The sequence below is a fragment of the Raphanus sativus genome, unplaced genomic scaffold, assembly GCF_000801105.2.
Source record: "Raphanus sativus cultivar WK10039 unplaced genomic scaffold, ASM80110v3 Scaffold1251, whole genome shotgun sequence".
Taxonomy (NCBI): Eukaryota; Viridiplantae; Streptophyta; class Magnoliopsida; order Brassicales; family Brassicaceae; genus Raphanus; species Raphanus sativus.
The window spans coordinates 2647-14948 of NW_026616564.1; the positions used below are offsets into that span (position 1 = coordinate 2647).

General features: G+C 35.9%; 2 protein-coding genes across 6 annotated transcripts; both read right to left on the minus strand.

The window, feature by feature from the left end:
- Positions 1-3974: 3974 nt before the first annotated feature.
- On the minus strand, positions 3975-6696 carry LOC130503941 (probable E3 ubiquitin protein ligase DRIPH). Of its 4 annotated transcripts, none has more exons than XM_056998512.1 (7): positions 6523-6696; positions 5635-5734; positions 5326-5473; positions 4823-5241; positions 4696-4746; positions 4521-4609; positions 3975-4444 (listed from the first exon to the last, which is right to left on the minus strand). In XM_056998512.1, exons 1-7 carry the CDS (start codon positions 6626-6628, stop codon positions 4392-4394), a joined length of 966 nt encoding a protein of 321 aa, XP_056854492.1. In that variant the 5' UTR covers positions 6629-6696; the 3' UTR covers positions 3975-4391. The 4 variants fall into 4 exon arrangements, with proteins under 4 accessions (XP_056854492.1, XP_056854491.1, XP_056854494.1 ...); XM_056998511.1 differs by having other exon boundaries at positions 4537-4609; positions 6523-6693; XM_056998513.1 differs by having other exon boundaries at positions 4279-4458; positions 4537-4609.
- Positions 6697-9822: 3126 nt separating this feature from the next.
- Positions 9823-11840, minus strand: LOC130494380 (auxin-responsive protein IAA7-like). Of its 2 annotated transcripts, XM_018578169.2 has the most exons (5): positions 11518-11837; positions 11085-11335; positions 10489-10624; positions 10108-10169; positions 9823-10025 (listed from the first exon to the last, which is right to left on the minus strand). In XM_018578169.2, exons 1-5 carry the CDS (start codon positions 11751-11753, stop codon positions 9985-9987), a joined length of 726 nt encoding a protein of 241 aa, XP_018433671.1. In that variant the 5' UTR covers positions 11754-11837; the 3' UTR covers positions 9823-9984. The 2 variants fall into 2 exon arrangements, with proteins under 2 accessions (XP_018433671.1, XP_056854495.1); XM_056998515.1 differs by having other exon boundaries at positions 9823-10169; positions 11518-11840.
- Between the last annotated feature and the right edge of the window lie 462 nt (positions 11841-12302).

The window sequence follows — 12302 nt, forward strand, 5'->3', positions numbered from 1 at the left end:
AAAAGTCGTCTTGACGTCAAGGTGGTGTATCTCCCATCCGTGTGATGCAGACAATGCAATGATTAACCTTATCGTTTCAATACGCGCCACCGGAGCAAATACTTCGTCGTAGTCTACACCATGTCGTTGTACGTACCCTTTTACTACTAGACGAGTTTTGTATTTACTAATAGTCCCATCAGCATTGCGTTTAATCTTGAATATCCACTTTAGTCCAATTGGTTTTACTCCCTTCGGCAGCTCCACAAGATCCCATGTGTTATTCTTCTCAATAGAAAAGATCTCATCCTCACACGCATCTATCGAGACTTGGAGTTTTTTGGCTTCTTCAAAACTCCACGGCTCCATCAACAAGTGCTCGCTTTCTACCTCTGCAAGATGAATGTAGTCGTCAAGATATGCAGGTTTAGTAGTGGCTCGTGTTGATCTTCTCAGCAGTGGGTTCTCTTCATCACTTTCCTCATCTTCATTGGTTCCTTCATCTTCCTCTGTTACGTGTGGCTAGAAATTACTAGCTTCACTCGTCTCAACTCCTGTAGAGCCATAGTTCCTGATACTTTGGTTAACAACAAACTCACTAGTGTCAATATTAGCTTCCTGCTTCGTCCAATCCCACTCCTTGCACTCGTCAAACACGACGTCGCGGCTCACCACAATACGTTTTGTTATAGGATCAAAGAGACGATAAGACTTGGATCCCAGCTCTGTCCCTAGATGTACAAGAGCCCTGGATCTGTTGTCTAGTTTCTTTCTTCCAGCCTTCTCTGTTCTCGCATAGCAAATGCACCCGAATACTCTTAAGTGTGATAGATTAGGCTTTCGATTCCTTAATGCTTCATAGGGAGTTTTTCCATCCAGAGATCTCGTTCCAACTCGGTTTATCAGGTAAGTAGCGTGTCGTGTAGCTTTTCCCCATAAGTGATTAGGTAAGCTCATATGTTTTAAGATGCTTCGTGTCATCTCCAAAAGTGTTCGATTCCGACGCTCTACTACTCTGTTTTGATGTGGGGTGTAAGGTGCAGTCAAGTGACGAGTGATGCCATGTTTGTCGCAATATAACTGAAACTCACGAGATACGAACTCTCCCCCTCTGTCGGTTCACAAAGTTCTTATCGCAGTCTTGGTTTCTTGCTCCACACGCATTTTAAAGCTTTTAAATTTTTCAAACGCCTCACTTTTCTCTTCAATCAATACAGTCCACATGTAATGTGAGTAGTCATCGATGAGGACATAGATATACCTCTTGTGAGACGGCGTTGACGGTGAGATAGGACCGCACAAGTCGGCGTGGATTAGTTCCAAAGGCTCTGTTGCGCGAAAAAGAGTAGCTTGTGGGAATGCTTTTCTACTATGTTTTCCCTTTAGACACGAGACGCAAGGTTCCGTACTAGATGTAAGTTCCGGTGCACCAATGACTAGTTCTTTCTTGACCATCGTCTTCATTGTTTCTCTGTTGATATGGCCCAGTCGGGCATGCCATATTACAGAGGCTGAGCTCGTTGATACCTGTAAGCACTCGACAAGATCAACCTGCAAAGAAACTTTGTATAGGCAGTTCTTTGATCTTTGTGTTTTAACTATCAACTGGCCATACTTGTCGAGCAACTTGAGGGTATCGTCTTTCATCTTCACTTCACATCCTACCTCCGTGGCCTGACCCAAAGAGATTATGTTACTTCGCAGCGGCGGAATGTAATACACATCCTTCAATTCTTTCTTTCCTCCATCGATAAGGAACCTAACGGTACCTTTTCCCATTATATCGACTCGAGAGTCGTCTCCAAAGCGCACTTTTTCGGTAATAGAAACATCAAGCTTGTTAAAGCACATACGGTTTCCACTCATATGGTTGCTAGCACCATTATCCAAATACCACACATCTCTTGCATCTGATTCAGTATCAAACGCTTTCGGGTTCACATTCTTCTCATTCAGATAAACAACCTCATTCATCATCAAAGCATCAGCTTCATGTGTTTCTTCGTCTTTCTTCTCACTTTTTTCATCTGTCTCCTGAAGTTTTAACATCTTATCGGGACAATCCGTGGCGTAGTGACCAAGCTTATCACAATTGAAGTACGTGATGTATGATGCAGCTCCTCTGCCTCGTCCTTGTCGATAAGCCTCTCGTTGTTGTTGGAAAGACCCAACACGTCCGCGACCTCTTCCTCTCCAGTTAGATCTTCCTCCACGTCCTCGTCCAGCGTTATTGTTGCTATAACCTTCTTGATTCGAGCTTGTATTTGCATACATTAGCTTTCCGGGCTCATCATATGTTTCATCTTCCTCAGATATTCGTTCTTCATATGCCTTTAATCTGCCTACTATATCTTCAAAACTTGTAGTATTAAGATTCAGAACTTGTTCAAGTGAAGCCACCATGTGGATATACTTCTTTCTTGGCAAGCTCTTGAGAAACTTCTTAACAAGTTTAGGTTCTTCAATCGTTTCTCCTAATGAGACAGATTTGGACGCAATCTCGGACAGTTTGCTCGAGAATATATCGATTGTATCATCGTCTTTCATCCTGAGTCTATCAAAATCTGCCATCAAGGTTTGTAACCTAGCTTCTTTCACCCGTTCTGCTCCGACATGTCTTGCCTGAATCGCATCCCATACTCCTTTTGATGTCTTTATGTTGCCAACTTGTAATATCAATGCTCAGGTATGGATTGGAATAGGTAAGCGATGGCTTTATTATTTTTCTTTGCATCGTCGATATCGGGCTCTATGGTTTTCCAAACTTCGCAGACCTTTAGAGCAATCGTCATCCTCATGGCCCAGACGGTGTAGTTGGACGCGGTTAGCATCGGAAATTTTACGGAAGTTATCTCAGGTTCTTTGTGCACCACAATCTCGTTCTTGACATCACCCATTGTTAGTAGTCGGGAAGTGTCGAAAGAAATTGTTTCTGTAAAGCTATGATACCAAATCTAGTTTCACGACAAGATGTAGTTTCAACAATAAGAAGTTCTTCTTATTCAATCACAATGTTCAATCACACTATCAAATCGCATATTAACCACCACACATATGCATTCTTCTCATTCAGATATAGGATTACAACAAATCCTAAACACACAAGTATTATCATATTTCCTTAACCCTAAAGATAAACACATACTAATAAGGAAAAGGAAACTTGTCTCTCAAGCTTATCCAACAGCAGGGTCTCGAGTTAATCTTCCATGAAGAAAATAGCATTTGTTTGATCACTGAATGATAAAGAAATAATGTAAATGTCAATATATCCAATTACAATACCAGCTCTCAGCTGTTCTGCTTTTGCATGTTTTTCCGTAATGTGTTTTATAAGGTTCTGTCGAGGCCAAACATAACAAAGAATTAGCTAAAGACACAAGTTCATAGTAGGAAAACAAATGATAAGTCAACAAACCTTGTGTCGAGGGCTAAACCGTACTCTTTTTTTTTGCCTCGCGTCTTTACCACTCTCGGCCTCAAAGTTTTAGCTTTCACGAGTATTTTGGCCAGTGTTGTAATGCCTTGAATCTGTGTTTCACCTATAGGCTGATGTGCCCATTTCAGAAACCTATCTTCAACACTTTAGAGTTGTAAAGAAATCCGAGTGTTTTATGACGTGATCTGAAGAGAATTTGATGTCTTTTGTCTATTAGATATGTAAATCAAGGCTGGCCAAAAACAAATTGTTATCTATACTACTATAAATCTAGAAATCAAAATTTTAAAATTTTAAAGTATACCCTTTTTTGACAAATGAAAATTTTAAAGTATATCCTTTTTGACAAATGAAAAATTGTATTGTTTGGCATAATCTATATCGATTTAGACAGATCCCTTAAATTATTATTGTTTCATTACTTTTGGTAGTCTTTTAATTCATTTTTGTCTTAAATGACATTTTCTATCTAATGTAAGAAAATCCAAAGAAAAAGGTTGGGAAGTAGAAGGAAAAAAAATCAGAATAATTTCAGAAATAAAGAGTACCATAGAAAGAAGGAAAAGAAGTTGATATTTTGATATAAATTTTTTTGATAATGAATTTCTACAACATCGACATAGTTAACAGAAAGTAAACAAGGTTTAAACGATGACCAAAACGGCCCATTAAGTGTTCCTGCGAGGCCCAAGTCGTTGAACTCGCTATCTTTGAAAGGTATAGGGATATAGAGAACTAAAATAAACAAAGCTGTAAACCCTAGTGCAGTCTTTTCTTCATGGTTTCTTCTTACGCAAGAAAGGTTTTTTCAAATAAGGTTAATGGTTTGATGATGATAGATGGCCAGCCGAATTATTCAAAGCCGTAAGAACCACTGTAGTGGAGATCCATGACAAATCCAGCAGCGGATCTCCCAACCATGCCGCTTATCCTCTCAGCAACTGGAGTAGTCTGAACCCACCAATCCACCAACTCATGCAGCTTCTGTGTAGAACACACTGCCTCTTCCCTTAGCCATATCTCCACCTGAAAGATCCAACCTAAAGGAGATCAAGATCTGAGTATTAAAGAGCCAGATAGACAGAGAGAGAGAGAGAGAGACATTGAAGAGTCATTACTTCGTTCTCGCTTTGCAGACCGAGCTTTTTCGCTACATACTTCTTGACATATGAGACAGGTAAGTTTCCATCACTGTGGAGATGCACAAATGAAAGCATCACTATTACACATTCTCAATGAAGTTATGTTTTCGAAGTAAAGATCCAGTGATCACTTACGTTCGTATGTATTGACTAGAGATTTGTGGCAGTAGAGGCCTATTAATGTTCCTGACAACGAACAATCAAGAGCTTCAGAATCTAAGCTTAAAAGACAATGAAAAGAAGATAGCAGAATGTCTTTTACTGATTCGGGAGGACAGCGATTAGTGAAAACCAAACTTTGTTGTTACTTGCTTCAGTTTGTGATGATGTACCACCTGAACTCATATCCACATGCATACGGGGTTTCCAAACCGGAGGAAAAGAATAAGCTTTTCCTTTCCCTTTCTGACCTGAGACCTTCCTCGGGGTAGAGAAGCTTTCTTGCTTTTCTTTACCTTTGTTCTTCGGTTTCTTACCAGAGATTCTCTCTGTAAGGACAGTTTTTTGTTTCTCTTTGCCATTTTGAGTTATTTCCGTCTCAGCAACCAGTGCAGTATGGTTGCTCTTATCAGTAGTACTCAAGGACTTATCAAGATCATCAGATAATACTGAAATCTCTTCCTTATCTTTCCCAGAGTGGTTTTCCTTTTGTATGCATCCTTTAGATGTCGATGCTCCAGCCTGTGATGCATCAATTTCATCTCACTCGGTAACAAAAATATTTTAAACACTCAAAAAATGATATAGTATTACGTGTTTACTAACCGACACATTGTTTTGCTTGCCAAGCTTCTTTTGTTCCAATGCATCAGGTAGAATTGATCCTCCAGACGAAGTGGCTCCGAGTGAAGCTAGAGATTTCTTCTTCGGTTTGAAGAATTTTTGCTTCAAGTAATCCCAAGTGTTATCCAGCCTGCACTTTCATAACCAGTTACATATTTGATGTACCAGTTTTTGGTAAAGTGCATAGACATATTTATTAAAAAGTTAAGAGAAAGAAAAGACATATTATGAAACTCAAGACTTGATGACATATTGTATTTGATTTTGAGTATATATATAAAAGGTGACTACTTGAGTTTATTAAGAGGAGCAACACCAAGATCAACATTGCAGACTGGACAAGCTTTCAGATTCTCTACTGTGAACTTGTCCTCTATGCATTTCCTGCAAACTGTTCCAAAAATATTCCCGGAACCAGAGAGGCACAACATAACAACCAGAAGAACAGATTTAGTGTCCTTATCTAGAGTTTTGAATGCTTTCTTACTAAAACGAAGATAACTTTTCAAATACTCTTTTTCAAGCAAAACACAACAAATGGAACCAAATATTTGAGGGCAATTACTTTAAAATCTCACTATAAAATGAAACTGAACCATCTTTACAAAAATTTCTCGTCTGCATAATAACAAGTTATGCTATTATTTACGAATATACTTGTTGCTATGAGATATAACTTTGACACAAACATTACAAGGTGAAGAAAATATTGTCGAAAGAGAGGAAATTGTATAGTTTAATTAAATATATGTGAATGATATAATATGATTTCAACAGAAACAAGAGATGCCAACAAAGTAACCGTAAGAGAATTTTATCGGGTGAGATATCCAAAAAGTATTTCAAAATTAAATATTAATATTTTAATATGATTACATTATTGTATAAATGGCGGAGGGGTTTTCGAAGATATTCAGAAGTTTTTGATTCGAGATAGAATTGAGTTTCATTCTCTCTTTTTTTTTCTTTAATTCTTTTAGTTTAATGATTAGATACTTTATGAGACACCAACACGGATACCATCGTAGATTTTGCCTAACATAGCTACAAAGAAAATGTAATAACAACAATTTAACAAACCAAACATGAGTCGATTCATATCACACGATAGCCAAAGAAGATTGGCAAAAATCGGAGTGAAACATAGAGACAGCTACGACATAATAACCAAAGACTCACATATGTGGTTACACTCGGTGATGTTGGTGGGATGATCAAATAATTTTTTGCAGATAGGGCAATTGAGTAATGGAACCACATTTTGCTTCAAAACAATCTCCTCCATTTCCACAAGTCTCAGAGAAAAGTTGTGCGGCTCATTGATTAGATAAAGATAATACTATGTCTCAAATCTTATTAAAGTTAGGGATTTGCAATAATAATTGATATCATTTCTGTAATGGCCGACCGTCCCCGACTAATGAATCTTCTATGGGCCGAACAATTTCATTGGAAGATAATTGGGTTTCGGCCCATAAATTCGATTAATAAATAATATTTAAATTTTTGTTTAGATGTTAGATTACCATTAAATATTTTTCCCATAAATGGGATTCGAGATTTCACTCAATTAGAGTTCAAAATGTATCTTGTGGTTTAAAAGGGAAATATATTTAATTTCTATAATCGGGGTAATTCAGTATAATGTATGGAAACTGAGATGTGAAACAAAATGTACAACACAATATGTTGATTATTAAGCATGTTGTCTTTTGTGTAGAAAATAAAAATTACATTGTATATAGTTCAAATATATCTTGTATATATAAAGAAGTGTTTACTTATTTCATACGCTGTCATTTCATTAAGTCGCTCATCCTGAAGACAACTCCTGTCTCATTATCAAAAGTCATCGTTTTATTAAATGTTATGGATTTACCCGAGTTTCTTTTGTTATGGGCTTTGAATAACTTTTTTTATGAGCTGAAACCAAAACAAAAGCTTGCCCCAGTGGCTGACACAGGTGAGGAGCAACGGGGTCGTGTGCCCCCATCTTTTTTCTTTTCCTTTAGTAATTACTAATTACTATCAATACAAGAAATGCTCTCTAATTCTACAATCAGACATAATGAAATAAAATATGTGCCCCCATCTAAATATGATTCTGCTTCCGCCCCTGGCTTGCCGTGTAGTAGGCTTTGACTTCTTCAAGGATGACGACTTCTGGTATCTAGGGTTCTTCGTTTTGATCGAGCTCCAATTAGGTCAATCGACAATGGAGGTTTTAGAGTGTTATGTGAGACACATCTTCCTGAGGAATCTCTGGAAGAAGCTCCATTTGTTTCGTGTACGTGTCTTCGGCTTCCACTTGGACCTAAATGTACAGCGAGTACGTCCTCACTCTAGAGAACATTGAGATCCCCAAGGCTGGGAAAATATAATCTTTCAACGAAGGGAATTACCATCTGTGGGACGAGAATCTGAAGTAGTACATTGGTGATCTCAAAGATCGAGGTCCAAGTGGGAAACCTAACCCGGAAAGGTTTGGGGTTAAAACTCAAACATCTACTTCACAGAAATATAAATAAATGTTCAAATGCTTATTTTTCAGTTCATTCCACCTACCTATATGTTATTTAAAATATTCATTTATGAAAATTTAATGTATACTTATAGATAGTAAATAATTATTTAATCAAGCCAAAATATGAAAACTGAATTTGAACCAAAAGTATTACAGTAAATATAAATAAAGTTCTTAAAAGTAGTTTTAAAAAACTATTTATTGTTAATACAACCAGTAATTTATATATAACTTGGATACCAAATCTATTTGAAAGATATTCTTTAACTCATTCCGTAATTTCCGTTTTCAATTTTAAAAACTGTTATATACTCCTAGATTTTGGTGAGTACTCATAATATTAACAACATAATATTTGATATATGATGGAGTATCAAAATATATAAAAGGAAGATTATATAATTTATCTACAATCACGGTTCATAGAATTCAATCTAATCATATTTAAACTTTAGAAAAGGCAGTCTCTTTAATTCAATCTAATTCAATGTAGTATCTTTCATTTTTAAAATCAACTTCCATATAGATAATAATACATTTCTATCCTGATTAAACCGAGAACAAAATTACTTAATCATAAACCAAACCTAAATTCATAAACATTTGAACTGTCAATATATCTCTTATATCAAAAAAACAAAAAATTACAACCAAACCGAAATCAAAAACCAAAAAGAAAATCTGTTACAATCAAACCGAAAATTGAATGCACATGCATAAAAACATTATTGAATAAACAAACGGATTAACAATTTTTCAACAAAACAAATTTAGTGTTTTGAAAGCGCGAATCTAAAATAACATAGCTAAACTAAGGTCAAACGCACCATTTATATTATTTTTTCTTTCATAAAACTAATCGAATACTATTTATATATTTTTTATTTTTTAACCGTAAGTTTTTCAAAGGTTTTCTAGATTCAAAAACTAATTCCACGAGATCCATGGCACTCCTAATATTCTTACCATTTAAGGTACTTTTAGGTGGCCAAGGGGACTCGCACCCAGAACGATATACATATGCGAAACTTTTACCATTTCGCCAAGACAATTTGGTTAGTACAATCTATATATATATGGATATTAATTTATTTATTAGTGAGTATATAATAAATTAGAATCTGACACAAACATTGAGACAAATTATAAAATAGGATCAATTTTTTCTTCTCGTGATCGGGAAAGTATGGTACAAATTAGAATTCATAATTGCTATATGAATTAAAAGACCCATGAACATGCACATGCTCTTGTTCCCTACCCCTCTTATGGGCCCTGAATTTTATAAATTCCTCCCACAAAATTAGAGCGCAAAAAGGTCAAACTAACTATTTGGAAGCATCGACGACTTACATAGCTTAGATGAGATTATCAAAGTAATACATCGTATTAATTATAGTATCGATCAAAAAATAAAACAATTGCATCAACAAAATAATCAATCCCCGCGTAATATCCGATCGATCAATCCAGCCAGTTCATCCGCGAGTGTTACGCCTAACGCAATTTTGAACATGGATAATTGCTATATACTTCAATCAAAAATTAATAATAATAATTGCTATATACAATATCGATTATTTCGAGTTTTAAGTGCATACATAAATAGGGAGAAGGAAAAATATTCTAGTTGTGTTTTTAACAAGGTAGTAAAATTAAAAAGTCTAAGATTTTCCTTCATAAAAAAAACTCTAAGATTTGTTTAATAAGATTTGTTTAGTCAAAAAGAAATTATTCATTTTGGAAAAAAAATTATCGTAACACACAAGAAACGACAAGAAGCAGAGTAGAGATCAAAACACATGTAAATACACATACATACATTTATATGTATGCTTATATCAATCAGTGATTGATCATCAAATCGACAGACACATGCTGGGGCAATAAATATGACCAAACACAGAGCTTTTAAGTTTCCTCTCTTTTGGTCACATTACAAAGTTGTCCACATCTTACTGGTAAGATAATACTATTGCTTTATATACACATCAAGTATTTAAATTACAGACACACATATATAGGAGATAGCCACATGAAATCATGAAAGTACATATAAATCAAGAGCTCGTCATATGATTGAACACTGAAGATTCTTTTTTTCTTAATATAAAAATTTATGATCTGTTCTTGGAATACTTCTCCATTGCTCTCGGAGCTATAACAAAACCAAGAAACTTGAATTAAATTTTATTTGAAAAATAGAAATCTAAAAATTACAAAAGGAGAGTTAGATGTACCAAGTCCAATTGCTTCAGATCCCTTCATAATGCGCAAACGTCTGCATGACTCGACAAACATTCTGAAAATAGATATTCAAGTTTCTGGTTAGAACAATGGCATAGAAATGGTTAACATTTAAAGGGTATTCTAAGGTGTTAGGCAATAATGTGGTGAGAAGAAGTTGAGTGTGCCAGCTCCGAATGGGATAAAACTTATCGACACAATATCATAATTTGAAAGATCCTCTTGTCTCTTGCCAACCATTGCATGGTTGTACATATTTATAACACATGGAGTTTGAATATTGTTGGATTATTCTCTACCAATTTTCGAAAGGTGGTTAATGAAAGAGTTATTAGTTAAAAGTTATGAAACGTTAGGGATTGAATTTGACTCACTCCCATGGGACATCGCCGACTAGCATCCAGTCGCCATCTTTGTCCTCGTAGCTTGGAACATAATCAGAACTGTTCAGAAGATCCATGAGCTTGGTCTCGTTCATGAAATCGATCATTCCTTGTGCTCCATAGTTTCCTTGAAATTATTCAAGACATTCAAACCATATAAATTATGCGCTTATATGTATATATACCACATACTTAACTCGGACACTTAATTCAATGTAGATGCATTATTACCATTCATCGCGTACACATTAATTCATACGCTATGCTTTACGTAATACTCCATCCGTTTTGTTTTATTTGTCGTTCTAGATTTATACACACATATTAATAAAATATATGATTTTAAAAAACACAATTACCTATACATATAACCATATTTCAGCTAATAGAAAAATGAATTGGAGAATCTTGTTAATAAATTTTGCATTGAAACTCTAAAATGACACTTATTTTGAAACGAAAATTTTGCTCCAGAATGACAATTAATTCGAAACGGAGAGAGTAATAAAGATTCGTTAGTTTTTAATAATCTTTATATACTACTTTATATTTTTCGTATTTGCCCGTATGAAATTTCTAACACGTACCCATAGTGAAGGAACTGAACATTTTGGCCAAAGCATCAGAGAGATCCTGATAGCTTTTGTATATCTTGAGGTCAACTTTCCTTAGGTAGGGTGCTCCGTCCATGGATACCTTCACCAATGCAGCTCCGGTGGCTCCTCCACCACCATTTCCGGCCTTCTCGCTGCTGGCATCCTCCGCACCGCTTGTTTTCTGATTAGTCATTATGTTTTTCCTGGAGTTCCTCACTGGTGGCCATCCCACCACTTGGGATCTACATACAACAGCATTAATAATGTTAAATTGTTAACTAGTGTGTGTGTGTGTGTGTTACTAATTTCAAGATTTGTTTTTGTATGTTTACTGAATCGGTTAGAAAATTGATAACTAGTGGTTAAGCTTGTGGATACGTAATCCAAGAACTTATATATATATATATATATATATATAGCTTACTTAGCAGGAGGCTTAACAGTGTTTTTGAGAAGAGTTTTCTGTTTAGAAGCTGTAGCGTTGTTAAGATCGATGGCTCCTTCTTTGTTGGACTGAAGATTGAGCATGAGATCAACGGTCTCGGAAAAGCCTCTCTTGTTCCCCACCGCCGATCTGGCTGGAGTATCGAGGGTTTCAGCGGCCCCGGGGAGGCCGAGACAGAGCTCTGTCTCCTTGAGGTTCATAAGCTGTCCGATCATGTAGTAATAGATTAGAGATGTTGATTTGGTAAGAGGGGAAGAAGAAGGGAGACGAAGGGGAATTGATAATTATAGGAGAGAGGATGGTAGTGGGGTGTATGATAAATTGCATGGGCATGTCTTTTACTCCTTTTTCTTCATGTGTGGGGTTTTTGACACGTGAGACTGATTAGATGTTAGGGCATGATTAATGTAGGTCTTTTAGGGAGAGACATCTCTTATCTTCGCTAAGAAACCCTCCATAAGAGACCTACGTTAATCATCTCTTATATTCGCTAAAAAATTCTCTATAAGAGATCTACCATGGCCAATAGATTACCTTTACTACAACAGCTGGGATTCTTTGTTTAATAATGGCAAATAATCTTCTCAGGTAAACAAATTTTGGTTGATGTAGACAAGAGTAATTTTTTAGTTATAAAAGAAAAAGTGGTGGAACTAAAACTTGCAATAGGTTTAAACAATAACCAGCAGACTAAAACTAGCTAGGGCTGAGCATTCTATCCGTTAAATTTGATTCGATTCGTTATTCATTTCGATTTTATTTGA